Source organism: Polyodon spathula, chromosome 22 (genome assembly GCF_017654505.1).
Source record: "Polyodon spathula isolate WHYD16114869_AA chromosome 22, ASM1765450v1, whole genome shotgun sequence".
Classification (NCBI taxonomy): domain Eukaryota; kingdom Metazoa; phylum Chordata; class Actinopteri; order Acipenseriformes; family Polyodontidae; genus Polyodon; species Polyodon spathula.
In genome coordinates, this window is record NC_054555.1 from 960,835 (window position 1) to 983,889 (window position 23,055).

The following is a 23,055-nucleotide window of genomic DNA, read 5'->3' on the forward strand; positions in this document are numbered from 1 at the left end:
AAGGCACCATCTTCGATGCAGCTGATGCGGTTGCTGTCCAGTTGCCTGTGAAGGAGAGACAGGAGTGAGAACGCTGGGTCATACAGAACGAAGGGAGGACAGTCGTCACAGTGTCACCTCCGCCAGCCGCAAGCCTAGCTCAGCCCAGCTCAGCCCTGCCCAAAACGGGCTAGCCTGGTCTTCCTGACTGCAGCCCATCCCCTCCTTCCCCTAGGCGCTGTGAGACAGAGTGAGCATGAGGATGGCTAGCTCACAGCCCACTCCGGCTGTCAGCTCTCTGTAAATATTAATTGCATTTTCTCTCCCTCTCCCTCCCTCCCTCCCTCCCTCCTTCTCTATCTTCCCCTCTCTCCCTCTTTTCTTTTTTAAAGACAGAAAGGGAGTAATTTCATTACATTAGAGCATCCAATCCATTACAAGCTTTTACTGGCTCTGTCACTGAAACAATTTCATTAAAGAAGAGGGCGTCTAAATCATTGGAGGTCAGAGAGGTGCCCTCCCCTTATTCTTCTTCCTATTTATTTCCTTCTTCTTAGGCCTACATACCCCCCCCCCCCCCCCCCCCACACACACACAGGCAAGAGATACAAGCTGCGTTTGCATTGTGTTCCTAATTCGTTTATTAGGAACGGGCAGGCTTTCACATCTGGCTGGCCAATTTGATTTCCAACCACGGCTATTTTATTTAGTGATCGTGAAAGTAACTTCCAGTTGCAGACTGTTTCTGAGGTGAAGGCAGTTACACTGGGTCAGCCCCAGCCTCTTTCTAAACCAACTGGGCAAACGGCACCAAAAAAAGAACCAAAAAAAAGCAAACAAATAAAATAAATAAATTGGTATTACATTTGCAATCTGTCTCGCTTGATTGCGTATGCTTTTTGTGTTGGGGATAACACAACTCAGGAAGGAAACAGAGTAAACTCATCAGAAGACATTTTACAAATTAAAATTGTTGTTATTTCTGTGTGTGTGTGAGAGAGAGAGAGAGAGAGAGGAGAGAGAGAGAGAGAGAGAGAGAGAGAGAGAGAGAGAGAGAGAGAGAGAGAGAGAGAGAGAGAGAGAGAGAGAGAGAGAGAGAGAGAGAGAGAGAGAGAGAAACTCTCTTCATTTGCGTCATGTTTTTTAACAGCTGCCTGGAAAGCTGGTGGTACAGGGGTCTGGGTTGCTGGTGTGACAGGGGATAGCTCAATGCATTGATCCCTGGGACAAGCCAGAAATACTGGTGTTATTACATTCATTGCAGTGCCACAAATGTTTTTACAAGACTGGTCCTGCAGGCTAGTTTGAGGTTTGTCAGTGAAGGGTGACAGTGGACGGGGAGTTAGGTTGGCAGTGTTGTACGTGAATCCCAAATTAAATTCCTCAAATCTAATTGCATAGGCCCTTAATCATCCGCGGCACCAAATGCCAGTGACAGTTTGATGCCTCCGCTTTGTCAGTCTTCCATCTGGAACGTTGCCAGACAGAAAGACGGGCTCCAACCAGAACTGTGGCTGTAGAATCGCCATTAACTGGTTAGCTACAAGGATGAGGTATTGTGTGAGTATACTGAACTAAGTAACAAAAAGCTAGCGAAAGAAAGAAAGACTCACCTGATAAAAAGCCCTGGCATCCCAATTTACGTTGGTAGACATCAGATGTTATTATCTCAATAAATATTGATCCTATTTGCCTGCCTTTTGGTTTATAAAGTCATGAGGTTTAACTCCCAGCTCTGGTGATGAGGTGACTCTCCCAACCCTGGGACCTGAAGTCCAGCCTTGGAGATGGAGCGGGCTTCCCAGTGGCGAGTTTGTGCCAGCAGATGTTTGACCAGCTGGCACAGGGTACCTCTGCAGGAGCAGGATGCTTGAGGAATGATGGCTTGATGTGTGAATCGATAATGGCTAAAGCCTTTAAAAGACTCGACTGCCATCTGCAAGAACCCGCCTTTCCGGTAACCCGCTCATAAACACTGAGTGACTGCGCCTCTCGACGGTCATTCTGAGCAAGGTAGCGTGAAGCTGCAGGGCTGTTTGTGAGTCTTGTGACTGCGACTCCAGAGAAGCAATCACACAGGCACCCAGACAGGGAGCTCACTGGGAACCAAGCAGCCGGATTCACTCAGCAAGACCCCTTTTCATGGAAGACACAGGTACAGACTGAAAGTTATTGGATCAAAACTCAAAAGCTTGTGCTGTGACTCATAAAGGATCTCGTCAGCATATTACGATGCCTGTCTTGGTACCTACGCGGGGCTTCCAGTAAGTAAAGAAAAAAGTAAAGATTTAGAAATTCTGCTTGGAAGGGACTTTGTTTGCAGCGTACTGTAAAGTCCCTCTATACAACAGATAGATAGATAGATAGATAGATAGATAGATAGATAGATAGATAGATAGATAGATAGATTAGTAGGCACACAGACGCAAAATCAATATTATAACTAAATAAAACATAATCTAATCACACAGCTTGGCAAACCAATTTTAAGTCCTAAACTCTGGAGGGTGTCGCTCTCCTTTCCCCCCCATCATCCTTGCCTATGGGGAAGCTGCAAAGCTGGAGGTTCTCTTCGCTTCCCTAGTAAAAAAGAAGCCTGGTGAGTGGGCGGGGCCGAGCCAGAGCCAGAGGCTATCCGAGTCGGAGACAGAGCAGCTGTGATGGGGAAGGGGTGGCTGCTGTTTACAGAGTCTATCCGAGCCTGGAGACAGAGCAGCTGTGATGGGGAGGGGGTGGCTGCTGTTTACAGAGTCTATCCGAGCCAGAGACAGAGACACTGGGACGGGGAGGAAGTGGCTGCTGTTTACAGAGTCTATCCAAGCCCAGAGACAGAGCAGCTGTGATGGGGAGGGGGTGGCTGCTGTTTACAGAGTCTATCCAAGCCCAGAGACAGAGCAGCTGTGATGGGGAGGGGGTGGCTGCTGTTTACAGAGTCTATCCGAGCCAGAGACAGAGACATTGGGACGGGGAGGAAGTGGCTGCTGTTTACAGAGTCTATCCAAACCCAGAGACAGAGCAGCTGTGATGGGGAGGGAGTGGCTGCTGTTTACAGAGTCTATCCGAGCCGGAGACGGAGCAGCTGGAACGGGAAGGGAGTGGCTGCTGTTTACAGAGTCTATTCTTCTCATGGGGCCGGGTTTGAATTCCACAGCTCAGGGCTGTTGTTTCGCGCACATAGCAGCCCAGTGACCCATACCGAAGCAGAAGAATAACTCTGCGTAAAAAGGATTGAATTAAACGTAATGAAGCAAATGACAAAATCAATAAATCTGCAGTAACGGCCCTGGTGTGCTGGCGATGGCGGGCAGGAGTAATTAAACTGGCCATCACCTCCCCATGATATACTGCCCCTCTGAAAGCTCTAAATGGGGATCAGACACCAGCTGCCTTGCGGCTCTATGTGGCTCTCCCACTCCTTCATTTAACCCTTGGTATCACCTTAACAAGCTTCAAAATCATTGGCCAAGGTCAAAAATGTCTCCAGACTTCATTCCACCGCGTTTACTTGAGATAAATGCAGTGCCTCTAAATCTGACAACACTGGAGAGATCCACTCAGTGGTTATAGTCAAGCATGGCCTGGGTGAGAGCTCATTAATACACCATGATAATCTGGACCCCGAAAAACCAGTATAATAACCCCATTGCCTTCACTCTGCAGTCCCCTCACTGACCAGAGAACAGGTGCAGCACGGTTCAATGCTTCCCAGGAACAGAACGGGACCTAACAGACATGGAATGATAATCTTACCGACGTTTCAGAGAAGCTGTTAGGAGTGCAGAGCACGAGCAATGCACCCAACAGCAAATCCAAAAATTCTCAATTCAGAGCGTCAGTCACCCTTTAGTTTTTCTGATTACATTCCATAAAACAGCAGTCTTGTAATCAGATCACTAAAAGCTGCTGCAGCCAGGAGATTGATCTTGGATCGAGATGCTGCTCATTCCGTTGTGAGGGGAACCATACACTGTACCAGCCAGCACCAAGCACACCACGTTTAAACATACAGGCACAGCATTAATCCTCACTTTAAACACTGCACTACTGGGAAACAGGTGGGAAACACCCTCTAAAAGGCATACTGGGGTATACCACCATAAAAGTACTATAAAAAATTAAGCACAGAGAATGCATGATAAAGTACAGGCAAGCATGGTATAGCCAAGATAGCATCAAGGAACTGCAAAAAATACATCTAACCACAGTAAAAGTTAAAGCCACAAAAAAAAACATTTCCCGTGCCTCATTCTGAGGATGTGTTGCAACTCACGTCAATGTGCTGTTACTGCAATGCAGTGTCCTCTTGGCACGCGCGGGGTTAAGCAGCCTGTTTGCATTGTGACAGACACAGCGGATAGCTCACAGCTCATATGAGAGGCTCTGCACTATCAGGAGAAGAACGGATGTGTCTGCAGTCCAGGGATTCATTTTCCAAGGGTCAGGGGTGCTGTCTGACAGCCATCTGATGCTGACGGATATGTCCTGAGTTGACGGTGGTGGTAAGGAAGGTGGGGGTTGGTAGCAGCCTTGCACATGACCGTAGTACAAATGCAAATATTGTCTTAACCTAAAACAGACACACTCCAGACAGGGAGTAATTCCCAAATAAGATCACTGTTTCTCCGGAGCCAAAAACTGCCAGCATGAATCCTGAAGCCGGCACAATGCAATTTATTTAGGGATTTAAAAATGTGAGCTTGCAAGCCTTTACAACAAAATCAACCACAAAAAAATGAACTAGAATCTGTGGTATTCTCCCTGCTCTGCAGGTGAGTGTTTGGAATATAGCATTAGATATGCAATGAAAATAAATGATACAAAACAATACAGAGCACACTCAATTCGATATATTACACGACTGGAGATTCAGCCGTGGCCTCTCTCACTGACACAGCCTTTGCTCGGAGCTTGAAAGTGATACAATTTGGGAGGTTCTCAGCCCCATTCCTACAGGACAGGAGGGGTGAATAATTCAAACACACAACCACAGCTGGCAGGATCTGCAGGGCAATAAAAAATCCTCAGCCCAGACCGTAAGGGAACATTGTAAAGAAACAACGGGAGGGGAAACACACTGTACAGTATAATTCATTTTGTTTTATTCTTTTAACTACAAAGACAGGAATGTGATCCATTAACAAACACATTCCAGAACATGTTATTAATTATTTCGAAATTGCCAAACAGTCTCCAGAGGGCTTGTTTGGGGATAAAGCAGCTTTATGGAATGCAGAGTTTATTTATTTGTTTCAGGCGAGGGAGCCAAACTTATCAAACATTCACGTAACTGCGTCTTCATATTGAAGAAATCGCTTCCCAAGAACACGCCAGGTGAGATTTGTTGTTTGCTTCCCAGTAATGGATGGAATGGAGAGGGTGGGCGTTTACTGTATTCTACATCTACAATCAAGAGGGCAAGCAGCAATCCAGCACTTGAATCGACAAGATACACCACCTCCCATTCTTCAGCTGTAACCACTGGGCCAGCCTCCCTGCCGATCCTCATCTGAAACCCCTAGGACAGAGATCTACAGCTCCAGCCTCAGAGCTACATGCCTCCTTGGCCATATTCATTCCCAATCCTAGGCTTTCCATGCTACCTGTAACCACAAGGTCACACTGCCCCCAGTCCCTCGTCCACGAGGTCACACTGCTTCCCTCCCTCAGCTCTAGATCTCAGTACCCTTAAGTCTCTCAACTCCAGCCCCGAGACCTGCCCTTGGTGCTGTCCCTCTCTGCCATGAAGCATAGCATGCTGAAGGATCCCAGTGTGATACTCACAGGTTCTTGACGTTGGTGATCCCACGGAAAGCCTTGCGAGGGACAGCCTGGATCTGGTTCTCACTCAGGTCCCTGTAGTATAAAAAAACAGAGAAGACAGACTTCAGGAACAAGCATGTTGATGGCGTTAGCTCTTCATAGTTAAGGAGCTCAGAAACACTACATGTTTTTGCAAAGCTTGAAACACATAAAATGGGATGAAACTGTAACACCGGTACACCCTTCCTGATTCTTGTCACTGCGGCACCCACCGTTTTCTGAATGTCTCAACGGTTTCGGCTTCATCTTATTAAACCTGCTTTGTTTGTAAATGCTTGCTCGTAAACGTAATTTAGAAAAACCAGAATCCAATTACAGCAGGGAGAGAAAACAATAATTGGAAATGGAATATCTTTACTGTAGCCACAGACTGCCTCTCTCAACCAGACCAGCTACAAACAATGAGGGATTACTATTAATTGTGTTAATCTCCTTGACCTCAACACACACACTTACAGGCATGGATCCAAATACCAGGCAACTGAACACAACTCAGTCATTCACTACTATGACGTATTTACAGGGTCTGCCAATGGCGTGTTGTGTACATTATACACAACACGTTTATTAAAAGGCTCTTGCTTCTCACAAAAAATAAAGTGCTTTTTTGGGAGTAAATCAAGAATTAATTCGCTTACAAGCATTTGTTATTGCCTCATAATGTTCAGACTATTGCTGGCTGGTAACCTCCAACCTCCAAGTGCATACACTGTACACAGTATTCAAAACACAATCAAAGGATGAAAATACAAATCACACATTGCAAACATCTTTGTTTAATATTCACTGTTTTTAATTACTTGAACGTATTCATTTACGTTTCTGTCTGTCATACAGAAAATATAAATACAAACTGGACAGTTTTCAATGCGCCCCATCACTCGTGCACTTTTCAATGGCTGTGGTGTGGCAGCACAGTCGGCATGATAATGAGGCGCATGTGGAAGCTTGCAAACATGTGCCCATCAGCTAACTCTTCAAAGAGCACACGCTGGTTTTGATGGCATGCGTGTAAAACCGGGGGTCTACGAGAGGATGCCCGCTTTTTATTCCACACATTTCTTTTATCATAGCTTTTCATTTGTCTTGCTTTGGTTTAATTAGTCACAAACCAAGTGCTCTGGATGCCTTGCACAAACTGCAGAGAGAGGTGATGCTTTACGAGGCTCTGCTATTCCTCTGGGGTTTCTCTTCACAGAAGTGCTTCGAGATGACAGATATGCTTTATGCTCTTTATCATCTGGAGGGGTCGTTATCGAATAAGGGGACAGCAAAAAAAAAAAAAACTCATAAAATAGGGCGGGTGACAGCTTTTTTGAAAAACACATTTTTCACACATGAACAGATTCTAGCAGTAAAACAAGGAGATTTAAAACAAGGCACGGTATTAAAAAAGGAGGCGTGTTGCGTATTCTAATGTACAAGAGCACGGCAACCCAGCACTTGAACTCTAAATGCAAGTTACCTCGCCACCACCTCCCATTCCACAACTATTTCAACTGGGGTCTAGGAGAAATGAGACATGTGCAAAACCTAGAGTGTTTTGTGCAATCTGGTGAAAAGATTAGTTAAATGAGAAGTGCTATTGGGACATGACTACCATATATAAACTGGCCTTTTTAACCCAGAGCACTGGAACTAGACTCGTGTTTCCTGCTTGCTTGAACCATATTTTACAGGTAAAAATGTAGATGAATAAATCGCTGATATAAAATAAGGCATGTTCAAAAGGTACTGTCATTGTTGGTTTCCATTTATCCCCTAAAGGTAAAGCAGACTACAAACAAACAAGGCATAATACTATCAGAGATAGTAGGCATAATACTAAAAGAGATGTATGCGCTTACACAATCTTGCACAGACAGAGAGACACACCCCCCACACTCACTCTATCCCACCACCATCCCACACAAAGCCGCCCCAAAGCCGAGGGAGCGCATCAGTCTCATGTCAGTGACAATCTGCTTGTAAATTGCATTTGTTTTCCTTTCATTCTCCTTTCTGTGACTCACAGGACGGCTGCTATAAATCTCCATGCCATCCCCATCCACTGATTCCATTAATGCCTCCTGTGTCCAGACAACCAGGCAGCACTAAAACATATTACTGATACAGGCAAAAGAACAGCCTGGAACACGCATGCACGCACACACACATAGAGACAGATACACCGAAAGAGACACAGACACACTGACACACGCACACGCTCTGTTCCTGTTATCTTGTGGTCACTACACAACACTTCATAAGGAAATATGACTCCCTGGCTGGCCAGTATTGACACGGCTTGCTGGGATAGGTGGAGCTGCTGGCCTCTATCTGTCAGTGCAGTCTGATCATGGCTTTAATATCAGGGAGCAGTGTGATAGCCCAGTGCCGCGCCATGCTGGAGCTACACCATGGAGAAATAATAATAATAATAACAACCTTTATTTTTATATAGCAGCTTTCACAGTGGACCACCATCACAAAGCGCTTCACAAGATACAAGACTAGGGCGTGTGAACTACACCTCAGCTGCAAAGTCACTTTCAACAACGTCTCACCCGGAAGACAGAGCACAAGGAGGTTCAGTGACTTGCTTGTGTGTCACGCAATGAGTCAATGGCTGAGCTGAGATTTGAACCAAGTACCTCCTGGTTACAAACCAGTTCCTTTAACCACTGGACCACACAGCCTCCTATGAAATAGATAAAGAGAAATGAAACAGGAAAAACTTGCTTTGCATGCTGTTAAAGACAGCATGAAAGCACCAGCGTTACACTGGCACCCTAAGCGTTACACTGGCACCCTCAGCACAGTGGGATTGCTTTGCATGCTGTTAAAGATAGCATGAAAGCACCAGCGTTACACTGGCACCCTCAGCACAGTGGGATTGCTTTGCATGCTGTTAAAGATAGCATGAAAGCACCAGTGTTACACTGGCACCCTCAGCACAGTGGGATTGCTTTGCATGCTGTTAAAGATAGCATGAAAGCACCAGCGTTACACTGGCACCCTCAGCACAGTGGGATTGCTTTGCATGCTGTTAAAGATAGCATGAAAGCACCAGCGTTACACTGGCACCCTCAGCACAGTGGGATTGCTTTGCATGCTGTTAAAGATAGCATGAAAGCACCAGCATTACACTGGCACCCTCAGCACAGTGGGATTGCTTTGCTTGCTGTTAAAGATAGCATGAAAGCACCAGCGTTACACTGGCACCCTCAGCACAGTGGGATTGCTTTGCATGCTGTTAAAGATAGCATGAAAGCACCAGCGTTACACTGGCACCCTCAGCACAGTGGGATTGCTTTGCATGCTGTTAAAGATAGCATGAAAGCACCAGCGTTACACTGGCACCCTCAGCACAGTGGGATTGCTTTGCTTGCTGTTAAAGAAACTTTCCGCCCTTACTTAGTGTCTTCCATTTACCCCACAGACTCCTTGATTTAATTAACTCTCTGCTTTATGAATACAAATATTGCGCTATTGATCATCCCATGAGCTGGCGGGGCTCGGTTCATTAGACAGGCCCGTGTTTTAAAGAAAGAGGCTGCTACTCAATCATCAGTAAATGGGCTCTGATGCTCCCCTGGGAGGCCCACGCTGAATCTCTCACAGCATTCCCTCACAATGAAAGCCCAAGTGCATGGAAATGATGCATGGATATATATATATATATATATATATATATATATATATATATATATATATATATATATATATAGTATATAGTACTCCCCTTATAAGTGTCTATTATGTTTTGTCGATACTTTAATTAAACTGGACAGCTTAATGTGATTTATCCCGATCCATAAGCTTTATGGTTATAAAAGCCTTTTTGGCTCCGGCCCCAAAAAATGTCGAGCAAATTTAGATGAGTTTAAATATATATATATATATATAGCACATACATATATACACATATACGTGTGAGTGTGTGTGTGTGTGTGTGTGTGTGTGTGTGTGTATATATACACATACACATACACAAACAGCAATGAAGTTGCCATATTTTTTATTTATTGAGGTTTTTATTTTTTTTTAAAGATACCGATGCAAATTGGTAATGAACTGAAAGCTTTTATACAGTGAGTGATTGAACTGTTCAGTCAGTCTGTCTGTTGGTCTGTCTGTCTGTAAGCCGAGAACAGAGATGCATTCAGTGCAGTATCTAACTGGAAATGTACACTCCAGCTATGATGATAGCTATAGGAATGGGGAACACAGACCCTGAAATGCTAGTGGCTGCTGCGTCTCCATATCTCTCAGACTGGTCTTGAGGGGACACGAAGCAGCTGACATTGCGGTCTGTGTCTGGCCTGTCCTTTGCATCTACTTACATCAGGGGCCCTCTGTGACGATAATGACCATTTCAAAAGATTACAAGGGTAGCAAGGACACACTTTGAATTCGTCTCAGCACCGTGACATGTTTCTATGGAAACGTAAAGCCTCATTGATGGAGGCCCAATTCACTCTGAGCAGCAATTACCTGGTGTAAAAAGGTGATTGCCGAGGGTGAGATATTTGGGGAGGACGTCAGGGCAGACGTGACCGATACAATGCAGAAGCAGACAAGGCAGCACAGGCTTGCAAGTCTCCACTTCAAGAGGTTAAATCACTGAGCTACTGAAATCCACTACTTTCCACACTGAAGCCCAGCACTTTCTCTAACCACTGAGCTACTCAAACCCACTGCCTTCCATACTGCAGCCCAGCAATTTCTCGAACCACTGCGCTACTCAAACCCACTGCCTTCCATACTGCAGCCCAGCAATTTCTCGAACCACTGAGCTACTCAAACCCACTGCCTTCCACACTGTAGCCCAGCACACTAACCACTGAGCTACTCAAACCCACTGCCTTCCACACTGCAGCCCAGCACTCTCACCACTGAGCTACTCAAACACACTGCCTTCCACACTGCAGCCCAGCACTCTCACCACTGAGCTACTCAAACACACTGCCTTCCACACTGCAGCCCAGCACTCTCACCACTGAGCTACTCAAACACCAGCCCAGCACACTAACCACTGAGCTACTCAAACCCACTGCAGCTCAGCACTCCAACCAGCGAGTGCCACCTCAGAAAAGAGCTTCTGCAAATTGAACCAGCATGCACAAGGCCAGGACAGCTGCTTAACGAAGCCCACACACCCCACACTGGTGCAATAAGCTGATGGACTGTTACAAGCTGAGCTCTGTCAATGTGCAGTCTCTCCAGACAGAGCGGCTAAACTGTTCCCTGTGCCTCAGCTGTCTCAGCAGGGCGCCTGGAGAAAAAGACCCTTGATGTGGGGATCTCTAAGCTTTGGGGGTCAAAGGTATCGTTATACCCCCCCACACAGAACCACATCAAGCATCTCTGCTGCCCTCCTGCAGCGCGCTTTGAATCTTGGATACATTTACAAGTGTCTGAACAAAACCTCCCGCTCTAATCAAGGGCAGGAACATGAACTTAAAAAGAAAAAAGTAATTTTGTTAAAACTGTACAAACGGGAAGCTGTGTGGCGTGTGAGGGATTCCGAGTTTGTGTTGAGAGACTAGCAGGCCATGCAGCTCAGTGCTGAGAGTTCAGAAACTGGGATGGCAATGCGGGGAACTGGCTGGATCTGAGAGGCAGTGTGGATGACTGGTACAAGCCCCGAAACCAAATCCTGTGGTGCAAGATCAGAATGTGCAATTGCTCCTTCCAAGGCAAGGCAGCCAGCAATCCTGTATCCACAGGAACACATGCAGTACAGCAAAACCCTTTCTTTACACAATCACATTTGCAGAGTGAGTGAGTCCAGGCTGCTGCATTGTTAATCTGCTGGATAATTCCAGCACTAATCTCTTTATAATTACCCTAACCCAGTTATCCACAGTGAATGGCTGCATATCAGGGTAATTGGATAACAACCCCAAATGGGGGGGTCGGTTAGTTAGAGAGTGGCATCCTCTTCTCCTGGGGGTTGTTGCCTCCTGCACCCCCTGGCTCTCAGCACTGTGACCGTTTCTTCAGCCACACTCACCCCTCAGCCTAGCTCTGCTATCAGAAATGCTGAAGGAAACTCAGCAATACACCCCGTGACAAACGTTTCCACTAAAAGTCTTTCTCGTCAAAGTCTACATGTTACAAATGATTTTTTGTTACGACCGTCCTAGTATCAATATTAAGATAAATAAAAGCGGGTGTCAATATCTGCCAAACCGAGGGAATTGAATTGGACTGAAAACCGTCCAAGATCATTTGCTTGTGTTCTCGAGGGCCAGTGAGTCCCAGCCTTTGAGAGGCGCTGAGTTACAGCCCTGACAGGCTTCACTGTGGCTGTTTGGAGAGCCCGCTGCAATAGAGAGAACTGGGCTGAACGGTAATTACTTGACATGTCATTTTGTAAAGGTCATCAATTCTCTGAACCCCAGGTAATTAATATGAACTAACAAAATATAAAGCAGCAGCAGCAGCAGCTCGCTTCCTTTAAAAAAGAAAGAGCAGATCACCTCTCTGGAGGTTCATAGCTGTCAGCATGTACCGTGTAAAAACCAAACTCTGAGAGATTAAACAAAATGGAAATGAGGATTCATTTGATTATTTCTGTTCAACACAGCCACATTGTAACCCTTTCCTTTCCAATCTTTAAAAAACCCTTCAATGCCAAACCTGCCAGGATGAAATACCAAGTCGCTGTGCACCACAAGCTGGGGTCTTTTAAAAGAACAACATGGTATTTGTTGACATGCCAACCCTTGCATGCAGACACAGTTACAGCAGCCATGGCAGTCTCTGTAGGACCAGTGGCTCTGCAATTCAGCACATCTCACACTGAAAGCTCTGCTCAGGACACATGTGTGTTGTGTGTGTTCAGATCTCTGGAGTGCAGGCTGTGTGCGCCGCTCCAGTGCATTCAGTGTACATGTGCATCTGCTGTGGGAAACAATCCCATTGCGAAGTGCTGAAGTGTCTGTTTGACATGTACATACTGTCTGCTGCAGTGCCTCCCCAAGCCTCCTGACCACTCCACACACCGATACAATCAAGCCACACTCTTTTAGTGCTGGGAGATCAGGTTAACTCCTGCTCCTTCTAGCAAGACAGCAGGCGGCAGATAAAACAATGGAGCACCTTGCGACACAGTAAACACGGACCGTGGGCTCACCGAGTCTCTGTTAAGGTCACAGATCTGATCTTCATTCAAACAACGGCACAAACTGAAGGCATTACCTGTGAAGACTGATTCACAAAAACACAAAACTTGAGTTCTACTTCCTTCCACTAGGTGGGGCTCAACAGCTACTGAAAACGCCCTTAAAAGGGGTCTCCCAGGACCGCTTGATTGCAGATGATGGGTTAGGTTAGCAGGCTTCTGATCCAGAAAAAAAGGACAATTTGCACCATACTTTTATTTATAAAAACAGCTAAGTTAACAATTCTCCTGTGGTCTTCATTGGTAGATTTATAGAAGTTAATTGCAGCAAACTATGGTTAAAAACATACCAAAGGGTATTAAATCACAGTGAAACTTTAATGAATGCATGACAAAAACACAAGCAAAAATCACTGAAACTCTGGCAAAGAAATAAAAAACTCTGGTTAACCACAGTAATTGAGAGTTCATAGTAGAAACAGGCTGCACTGCTGCGTGTTGTTCCAGGGTATTTCTGCAAGGGTTACTAAAAACCTATTTAGTTTGTGAACTGGTTCTGCATGGGCTCCAGTCCAGGGCAGTGATGCTGGGCTACTCTCAGTTGAGAACTAGGCTCCTTGATTGTGTGTCTGCAGCACTGGGTACTTTTCCAAACGTATTTTAATATACACTGTGCATAGAAATCCAGTGGTGCTTTTCAGCGCTGTGCTTAATTAACCCGGGTGATCGTCTTCCTCTGGCACTGATGAGGCGAGAGGAGAGCTGAGCTCTGTGTCCTGATTCCCATCACAGCCCAGCGGTGAGCAGATCAGTTGAGAGGCAGGCTGGCTGGATGGCTAATAGGATCCCTGCAGGGGGGGGGGGGGAGCACACCACTGCTTCCTCTTTATTGCATTACCAGCTTACTGATCAGTCAGACAGCAAGGCGATGCTACTCCCGGGTAGAGAGGGACTGCCGTGGTGTTTTCTGGAGATTAAATGACAGCACGACTGCTATGTGACGCACTGAGGCTTTTTAAACCAACAAAAAAACTGCAATTCCTTAATTCTACCTTCAAGGACAAAAAAAAACAGATATGCTTTTAAGAACAGTGGCTTGAAACCTGGTTCCAGGAGAATACAGGCAGCTTTCCTGTATCAAACCACCAAGTCTCCCCTTGTGTGCTATGCAGTGGTCTAAAATATAGTCTCCTGAAACCAAATTCCAAGCCACAAGGTGGCTCCGTATTCCCTCAGTTTTACAGTGCACATTACTAGCATGTCTGCAGAGACAAAAAACGTAGATGTTGCTACCAGCCAGGATTCTAGAAGAGTGATACTCGTGAGAGTTCTAGGACTGCCCTCACGGGTGTCAGAGGGGGTTGGATTTACTAAGCAGCTTCCAGGTTCTTTGCTCAGCGATATCATTTAGGTACAGTCTAGTGCAGGATGGGCAACAAATCTAATCGCCAAAAACAAAAGCAGTTTAAAAGCGAGTTTTGAACAAAAATGTACAATGACATAACATCTCTAATTTGAGAGGACTATTTGAAGTAGAATACGCACTCACACTCCAGTATCTTGTTCCACTGATTTCCTTGCACTTTCACTGCAGTCAAGCGCACATTTCATAGAGGTCTTATCTGCTGCTAACAGATCTATACTCTGTCCTGCAACAGGCTGCCAGCGCTCAGAGAGATAGCATATCAGTGTTCCTGTCTCCCTGCTTACAGTCAGCTCACCTGGGAGTGTGATAGATAGCACCACACTTCCTCTCTTTTGAGCAAACAAAAAACACAACTTCCCGGCTCAGTGCTTCCCGTCTCTACATTCCGACGGAAACGCCCTCCCTTTTCTCTCGCAATCGCGTCCTCTCTTCTTTCTGCTCCTGCCTTTTGCCCCCTTCTCTGTTTCTCCGGCTCCCTCTCTCATATTCCACTTAACCAAGGCGCGATCCTCACATTCAGACTGGAATTTCAAAAGGTGGATACAGACTACGGGTCATATTGCTTAAAAAGTGGCGAAAAGAAAAAAAAAAAGTGATCGTAATCCTCTCTCTCCAAACTGATTAGAAAGGTCTGCAGAGCTTGAGCTTGGATGGTGCACCGCCATGGCCTTGTAATGACTTCATTAACTATGACATCATGTAAATCACTTGATTTATATGGGCTTCCCGCACGCTTTCGCATGAAAACACTATTTAAATAAACAGAGGTTAGGCGAGTCTCAAAGGCAAGCCCAGAGGGGCTCTAAATCTGCGGTCAACCTCTCTGTGGAGCTGGCTGTCAGTCTGTTACAGATCTGCTGACCCTGGGACCATAGCTGGCTAGCATGCAGCGCTTCCACTGCGAACAAAAACCTCTGAAGATTTGTCAGCAAGTGAGCTGAACGGATCGTCCAGCCTTGATAACACCCCTGCAGCGCCTGGAATTGAATTCAGCTGCGGCTTCATGTTACTCACAGTTTTATTCGCTGGCCCATAAATCACAGGATCTTTGGAGCAGCGGGTCTTGGGTCAGCTTTAAACCCTCTTCAACCTCCATGAGCTCCTTAATATTTATATGGGGGGGGGGTGGTGGTGGTGGTGGTGGTGGGGGCCGGGGGGTGCGACTGCTGGGCATCTACAGCATGTGCTTCAAGATATGTGAAGCTCTTGAGGCAAGAGCATGCAAACGTGTACAATGCTGAAGCATTCTGATGTAATAACGAAGTTATATTACTTGTTTTACAAGAGCACGACGGCAATGAAAAAAAATGTTTAAATCCCACAAGGCTAGCAGGCCATAATATGGTTTGACTCAAGAAGTGAGATCAGAATTTTAGACAGAGTTTCTCACAGCTACAAATGATGCGTGTTGCTGTATTTATATCTGGAGGGCTTTGTTTTCCGGGGGTACGGAACAGGGTGTCACAGAGAGGAGTGATTATAGTTTTTTTTTTTTTTTTTTTTTTATAGGGTAGCTATTATTAAATACCTGTTGCTTTGCTGGGGGTGAAATTTTTAATTGCACATTTTTATTAGGAGCAGAGTGCGGGAGTAAATTCAGCGCGGAAGTAAATTCAGCACGAGAGTAAATTCCCCCCCGGTCTCCACAAGTTTTATGGCTTTTGTAACACCTGCAAACATAAAAACAATGCTGGAAAGCGCCACACATTGCAGAGGGTCTTCTACAAACCACTCAGGCACAGTTTAGATTCATGTTATAATATCTTCATTTACACATCATGCTGGGGTTCTGCTATATGGAGCAAGTCCAGGTTAATTAACTCAGCACCTCTACTCCAAGCGCTGGGAGATGGGAGTGTGTCCCTAAACTGGATCCGATTCCAAAGAAGGCATGCTGCGCCAACTTCAGCCAAACACACCCAGCGTATTCCCACTGTAGTGATAGAGAGGGACACAGTGAACTGCAACAAAAACCCTCGTACAGAACATTCTGCTTCAGGGAATCGAGGCGGCTCGAATTTTAACTTCATCTTTAAGGGTCGCAGCCCGCGGTTTGTATTGTGTCTGATTACGGGGAGACGCGGTAAGGATGCTCATACAGTGTGCTGCTCTGCAAATTCAGGAGAACGAAGAGAGAAGTCAATCTGCTGCTTCTCAGAGTGCCAGTAAAGAGTTCTCTCTAAGGAATCACCTAGCTATGGGATTCCCAAAGCTCTCTGTGCCCTGTGTTAAATGACTGGCCCTCTCCAGGGGCTTCGGAATAAAGATCTCTCCAGCACCAAATTGAGTGTTCTGTCAGACACTTGGGTGCTTCGTAAAAATAATGAACTTCCACCGCATCCTGAGGCTTTTGCAGTTTATTCCAGACAGTCCCACCAATTTTGCTAACAAAGTCATTAAAATGGATCATTTAATTCCAATTTGGATCCAAAACAATGACAATGTAGGCCTGTGAGAGTCACACACGCTCTCACGCACATGCACACGCACACAAACCTTCAGCGCGCTGAGAAGCACAATTCCCTTTTTATTTCTCTGCAACAAAATGGCCACGACAGGGGGAAAATGGCGCTGTGTTTTCTTTTGCAGTGAGACAGATGACAGACACACAGGCTTTTTTTTTCTGTTCTGGAAATAAAGGCCATTGTGTTCCCCACTGGGTTTCCCCGCAAAACCAACTGCTGACCCAGCCAGGTGCATTTCACCAAACGATTTCACACGGACTTCTTTCCACAACTAGCAGCTTCCTTCTGAAAGAGCTTCCTTCTGGACAATACAAAAAAAACAAACACACACTGAGTGTTAAACCTCGCGAAACCTAGTACAAAATACTACACCCCAAGCAGTGACATCTCAAAGTTATCGACGGCACGAGTGGAGACAAACAGAAATTAGTAGAGCTACTGAAGTACACAGTTTCAGCTCCTATCTCTTTAAGGCAGCAATGCCACTGAGTTTACCAAATAGAGTTTACAGAAGGGGACGAGTTTGTGATTGGCACTGAAAGGCTGATCTTGTCAACTTGGGCAGGCTGTCGCAATGCTGGGTTTGTAATTGGAGGCAGAAACATTTGGAAAGTTATTCCATCCTCTCTCTCCAAACTGATTTGGAAAATACCACTCCCCAGAAGAAACAACACACACTCACACACTCAAAACAGGTACGCCTCTGTTTGGGTTTCACCACACTGTCACTATCAGTCGATCAAGTAACAAAAAGAAAATGGAATTTGGTTGCAAGTGCGAAATGGTTTGAAAAACCTTTGGGAGAAAAAAACAGTTGCATTTTAGCTAACCATTTCATAAAATGAATCACAATAAAAAGCTGTAGAATTAACACTGTGACTACTATGACTACTAATTCATGTGTTTCTCAATCAACGCTATCAATTACCTCTGCCCTTCAATGCCACTTGTTTTTAACTGCACAGTGGTTTTGCGGTGTCTGAAGTAACTGCATGGTGCCAGTGCCTCTCAGGACCCACATGGAGATGATCAGAAGGCTCCTGCACACCTCACCGACGCTTTCCAGCTACAGTAACTAAATAAAGACAGGAGCGTGGGCAGCAGCGTGTTGAACCAGTGCATTCTCTTCTCCTGTGACACCCCACAAAGGGCCCAGGGTTACTTCACAGCATAGCAGTGCTGTGAATCACGGCTAGGATTTGGAACAGGAGTTTGCAGTCTCCACAGAAATCAAAAAGTTTAGTTCAGCAATGTATTTACTGCCTGGCTGGTCCTTCCTTCGTACTCTAGTTGCACCATAACATGTGTAAAGAATACTTCTCAGCATTGAGGTGCTTTGCAAAAGACCTGACACAGACACCACTGCCCTGAAAGTATGCTAAACCCTTTCTCATGAAGGACGCCTGTTTTAAATTTTAAACACCCCCTCTGTTTGGGCATACAATTTAGCTGAAAGGAAATTCAAACCAGCTGACGCTTATAAATCTTACTCTTCTTTCTTATTTTTTACTGCGTGAGTTTACTTTTTCTCCCCCCCCCCCCTTTTCCCCACCCTAACATACACATGCGAGCAAAAACCAAGTTTGTTTTTTATGATTGATTCGTCAGCTTAGGAGATAGAAATTAAAAGCTGACGTTTATGGCTCGAAAAAGCAAACAAACAGAACAAATTAAAAAAAAAAAAAAAAAAATTAAACCTGAAACAAATTAGATTTTTTTTTTTTTTGCGACTGCCATGGCACTGCCTAAAAGGCAATCTGCAAGTTTTGAATGTGTGTGGGATTCTGAAAGCTTGCCTTTCCACGTGCATCCCCTGTGTGGTTAGAAAAACCCCTAGTGGTTTCTGTGCTGATGTAAGGAGCAGTGCTGTGTGATGCATTGCTGTTACGGATACCCGGTCAGTGAGATGAGATGGGGTTAAAAGCTCTAGAACCACGCTTGCAGTGTGCGGGGTCTGCATTATCCGGTACCCATCTACTAACATCTTTGTTGGGCAACAGGCAGTATGAGTCCCACTCTAAACACTTAAAAACACTAAGAAATAATTGCCGGTTGAAGATGCTTGCTGTGAAAAATAACCCAACTGGTTCTGGCGAAGCAGATACTGTATCTCAGATAGAAGAGCATTTATCTTCTTGACGAATCTTGACTAATGCTGAAACACTGATCTAGCAGACAGAGAGAGATACCAGTAATCATACCTCATCCTTTAACCTGCAGTGTGTCAAACACTTTTATATAAAGCTAACAAGGTAACCCTAGTCCCTACCGGGATTTCCACAGGTTTTATATTGCACATCCCAAATGACAGCCTGGCAACCAGTTACAACATATTGAATTTCTCTTCCACGTGCTTTAGGCTTATGCAAAACACATTCTTAACACAATCTCAATAATAATTAGTTATGAAAATGACATGCCCAAAAATGGTGTGGCCAAACACTGTCTATAAACTCCCCTCCCATCTTCTCACAATGGAACGCTTTCTTTTCTTGTGTCAGGGCAACATCAAAAAACGTCTAACGGCACTCGGACCATTGCAGGATGAACTGGGTGGTTTATAACAGAGAGATCATTATCAGCATACCATCCCCCAGTACAGACTTAAAAAGGCTTCCAAAGCTTTTGATCATTGAAGTGTGTGTCTTTGCTTTTAAATACCCTGTGTTTGCGCAGTAAGGTCTCTGATTGTGAATTTGTTTTACTGCAGCCCTTGCATTAGCTCCGTGGGAGGCCGCTGTGCACATCCTGGAGGCTTCCTCCTGTTGAATCAACTGCCTCTCTCAGAAATCAACAAGAGCGTCCCCGCAGGCTCCAATGCTTGCTAAGCACTGCTCGGCCCCGTTCGTCTGAACCACTAAATCATCTGACTGTCTCTGTCAGAAGCTATTTCTGCTAATGCTGTCCGTCATTCCCTCAAACCATTCTAAGTCCTGTGATTTACTCATTCAGACCCAGATCAAACCATAACGTGAGTCTGACCATGTAATGCATTAGAGTGGCTCCTATACCATGGACATTTATCAGTGTCTCTTCACGTCCCTCTGTCTCTCCGTTGCATATGGACTGTATCTGCTACATTTATCAGTGTCTCTTCACGTCCCTCTGTCTAGGAGTATAAGGGTAACTCTTGTGGCAAATGTGTATATGTACATATTATTAGTTATATATAAACAGTTTATAGCATTGCTTTAATGTCACTCCGTTCCAGGGGGAGTGATGAATTAAAGACTCTTTCCATAAAGCCCTAACCGGTAGTCAATTCCCATGATTGTGACACCAAATGCTGTTTAACAGGTGCCTGAGGTGAAAGGTTTTTACTTATTGTTTTCATTGGATGTAATCCAAATTCAAATTAAAAAAAAAAAAAATTAAATAATAAAAAAATAATTCGACAGGGTTTATGTAAAAAGTCGGCCTGGCTTGGATAGAATCCGAGCAAAGCATGCCTGTGTGTCTTGTAAAAGCCATCTTTCTGGAAGGCGCTGCGTGACTGAGTGTGAAGAACATGTGGAGAAGCAGCTCCAGCCAGGAGCCCCAGCAAACGAGCCTGAGGGGGGCGGGTGGATGTGCAGGAGAGCTGAGCTGGATATATCTCCAGCAGATTCATTACAAACTCTCCGCTGTAAACTCCTCACTGCTCCTCTGAAGACTTACCGTGGAGAGCACAGCTTGCTCCCCTTCCCTGTCGCAAGCAGCTTTACAAAAAAACAAAAGCATTATTGTAGCTTTAGAAACGCATCTGCATTAGGGCACTGACATCAAGGAAGGGAGAACAAACATGGAGACAGCCTGCGGTGGTTAGCAGGTTAGCAGCATGGTCAAGGTCACAGCCTTCCTGTCCATCAGGGCACAGTGGATCAGTGTATGCCTTTACTTGGCAGCTGTCAGAGAGCAGTCCATTTTTACCAAATGAAGCCTCGCGCTTGCACAGATCCACCACCATGCGTCACTGGAGCTGCTGTGCCTTTTCTGAAGCACAGCTCCTCCGAAACACCGGCGAACATCCCCAGCATTCAGACAGCAGAAGCACTGCTTCATTTTCATCCGAGAGAAAAAACTGCTACAGCAGGTCTGACGCTACATTGTGACTGCAGTAGCCTTCTAATCCCAGAAATAATAATGCAGAAGTAGAGAATTTTCACAGCGACCTGAGCTACGAATCAAAGGGTGTTTTATGGAGTTGCTGTCCTGTGGTCAGTGACGGGGAGGAGGGTAATAAAACCACAAGCATGAGTCATGCTTCTGGTGTCACACCATAAAGCATTCTAGGTTTCAGCAGAAGAATACACAAGGGACAGTTAACCAAACAGGTCTCTGAACTTCTGAAAGCATGCCTTGCTTTTGCAGGCACCAGTTAATCAGCCATGTAAAACATACTCTACCGGTGGAGTACAAGTAAAGCTAGATACCAATAGCTTTACTCACAGGCTGAGAACTCTACACAAAGAGCAGTATTGTGCCCACATGGCATCAGCTCACTCAGTGTTATTCAATGGGCTTGGATACTGCTTGTTATGTTTATGGATTAAAAGAAATGGCCACGCATATATCCAGGGGAGTGCCTTCCCAAGATGGCTATTCCCAAAGCCATGCAAATGCCCTTAGAGCAGAACTAAAGAAGGAACTGGCAAGCAAGGATGACATCATTGGAACTACAAAAAAAAACACTGGGAAAAATAACCTTGCAGCCGTGCTAATTCACAATGGTAATGCTTTATAGTGGACTGCGCCAGAGCTGTAGGGTTCATTTTGGGTGTTGTTATGGCTTTGTAAAGGCTAACTACTCCACACTAATGACAATAATACTCATGAAATAGGAGGTGAAACCGTTTTGACATGTCTGTAATCCTCGGTAATTACCAATCTGAAAGCTGTTATTTATTTATTGCTGTTAAATGACAATGAAGAAATGGAAAATCAGTTTTTTTTTCATGCATTCTTTTTGCGGAGACGAGATGCGGCTCACAAATGTTTCAAAGGATTAGGAGGGCGGTTGTTAGCTAATTGACAGACTGTTGACATTTAATATATGTTTAGCGTCTCCAGTGGTTTATTACACTACAAATGAAGTGAATGAACATCTCGTTCTGAAATACCAGCGGTTGCCATTGTGCTGCCTGGTGTATCTCAGCGGCTCTCGCTGCGATAGCGTGAGTGACTCTGTCCAGGAGGAATAGCCAGACTCGCCCTGCTGTACCGGGACAGGCAGCCCCAGTGCAGAGGCCAGCCTTTGATTGGCTGTGAGCTGACCTTTGCCGCTAGCTACACATTTCACAAATGACTGCCTGCCAGCGTCTCCAGCTCCTCTGACAGTAGATTGATTATTGTATACAGAGCCGGCTCCTTGTGCGTCCCTCAACTGGGAAAGAAAAACAAGAACAAATCAGATGGCAGCAGACAACGGCAGCCTTGAAATGCTGTGCAATTATCCAGTTACGACAAGCTTCGGATTCATGGACTGCCTCAACGCAAGGGCGCAAACCTTTCCTTTCTGCAGGCTTGTATTGTCTAGCTTTCCATGTTATAAATCTTTTAGACCCGTCAACAAAGAAGAAAGTTAGCAGGAAGCAAAGGAAAGTGCTTTTTAGGTAAAACATGTACAGGAAACACACGTTAGTATAGGACTGATATAATCTTTAACCATTCACAGAGATTCATTATTAATACCCCCCCCCCCCGCACCTTCCTAAAAAGATGCAAAAGTTACAGACCCTGAAATGAAGTTGCATTGCCCAGTTTGGTTCTTTGCTGAATTTTGTCTCTGATGGGTTTTAGGTTGTAGATGTTCACTTTCCCCTCTTAGATTCTACCCTTTAAAAGGCAAGTAAATAGTTCTTTATACCCAGTGTCTACACTAGATTAAAAGGCAGATCAATGATCATAAACCTGATGTTCTACCAGCCATTCATGTACAAAAGACTCACCATCATTTGAATGAAGAAGTCTACACCTCAATATCTGGTGCGGAGGAATGAAGTTGCTGTTAAAGTTATGATAACACAAACCCAGCACAGATTTGTTCTCTTTAATGCTTCACCTGTCAGGAATGCAAAGCAGGCAGAGGTTTTATTTGAAGCATCTTGCAGTTCTCCCCATGCGGCAGCTTAACTGGAGCAGGGGAGATAGCAGCCACAGCCGGCTGTTTATCAATCGAGTGCCTGAGTGAGCTTCCCCAGCTCGGGGGCCTTGCATGCAGAGAGAGTAAAGAAGGGGACCCCCTGAACTGGAGGCTTGCATGCAGAGCGAGTAAA

General features: G+C 45.2%; 1 protein-coding gene across 2 annotated transcripts in view; it reads right to left on the bottom strand.

Moving 5' to 3' along the window:
• The window catches only part of LOC121297207 (slit homolog 3 protein-like), a 111,467-nt gene that overhangs the window by 42,043 nt on the left and 46,369 nt on the right, over positions 1 to 23,055 (bottom strand). Inside the window, exons 5-6 of one of the 2 annotated variants that reach the window (XM_041223348.1) lie at positions 5,761 to 5,832; positions 1 to 45 (exon numbers count right to left, since the gene is read on the bottom strand). The exon at positions 1 to 45 is cut by the window's left edge and continues 27 nt beyond it. In XM_041223348.1, the coding sequence (XP_041079282.1) occupies positions 1 to 45; positions 5,761 to 5,832 (117 nt within the window). Of the gene's footprint in view, positions 46 to 4,249; positions 4,390 to 5,760; positions 5,833 to 23,055 lie in introns of those variants that run through there. The other variant, XM_041223349.1, reaches the window with a different exon arrangement.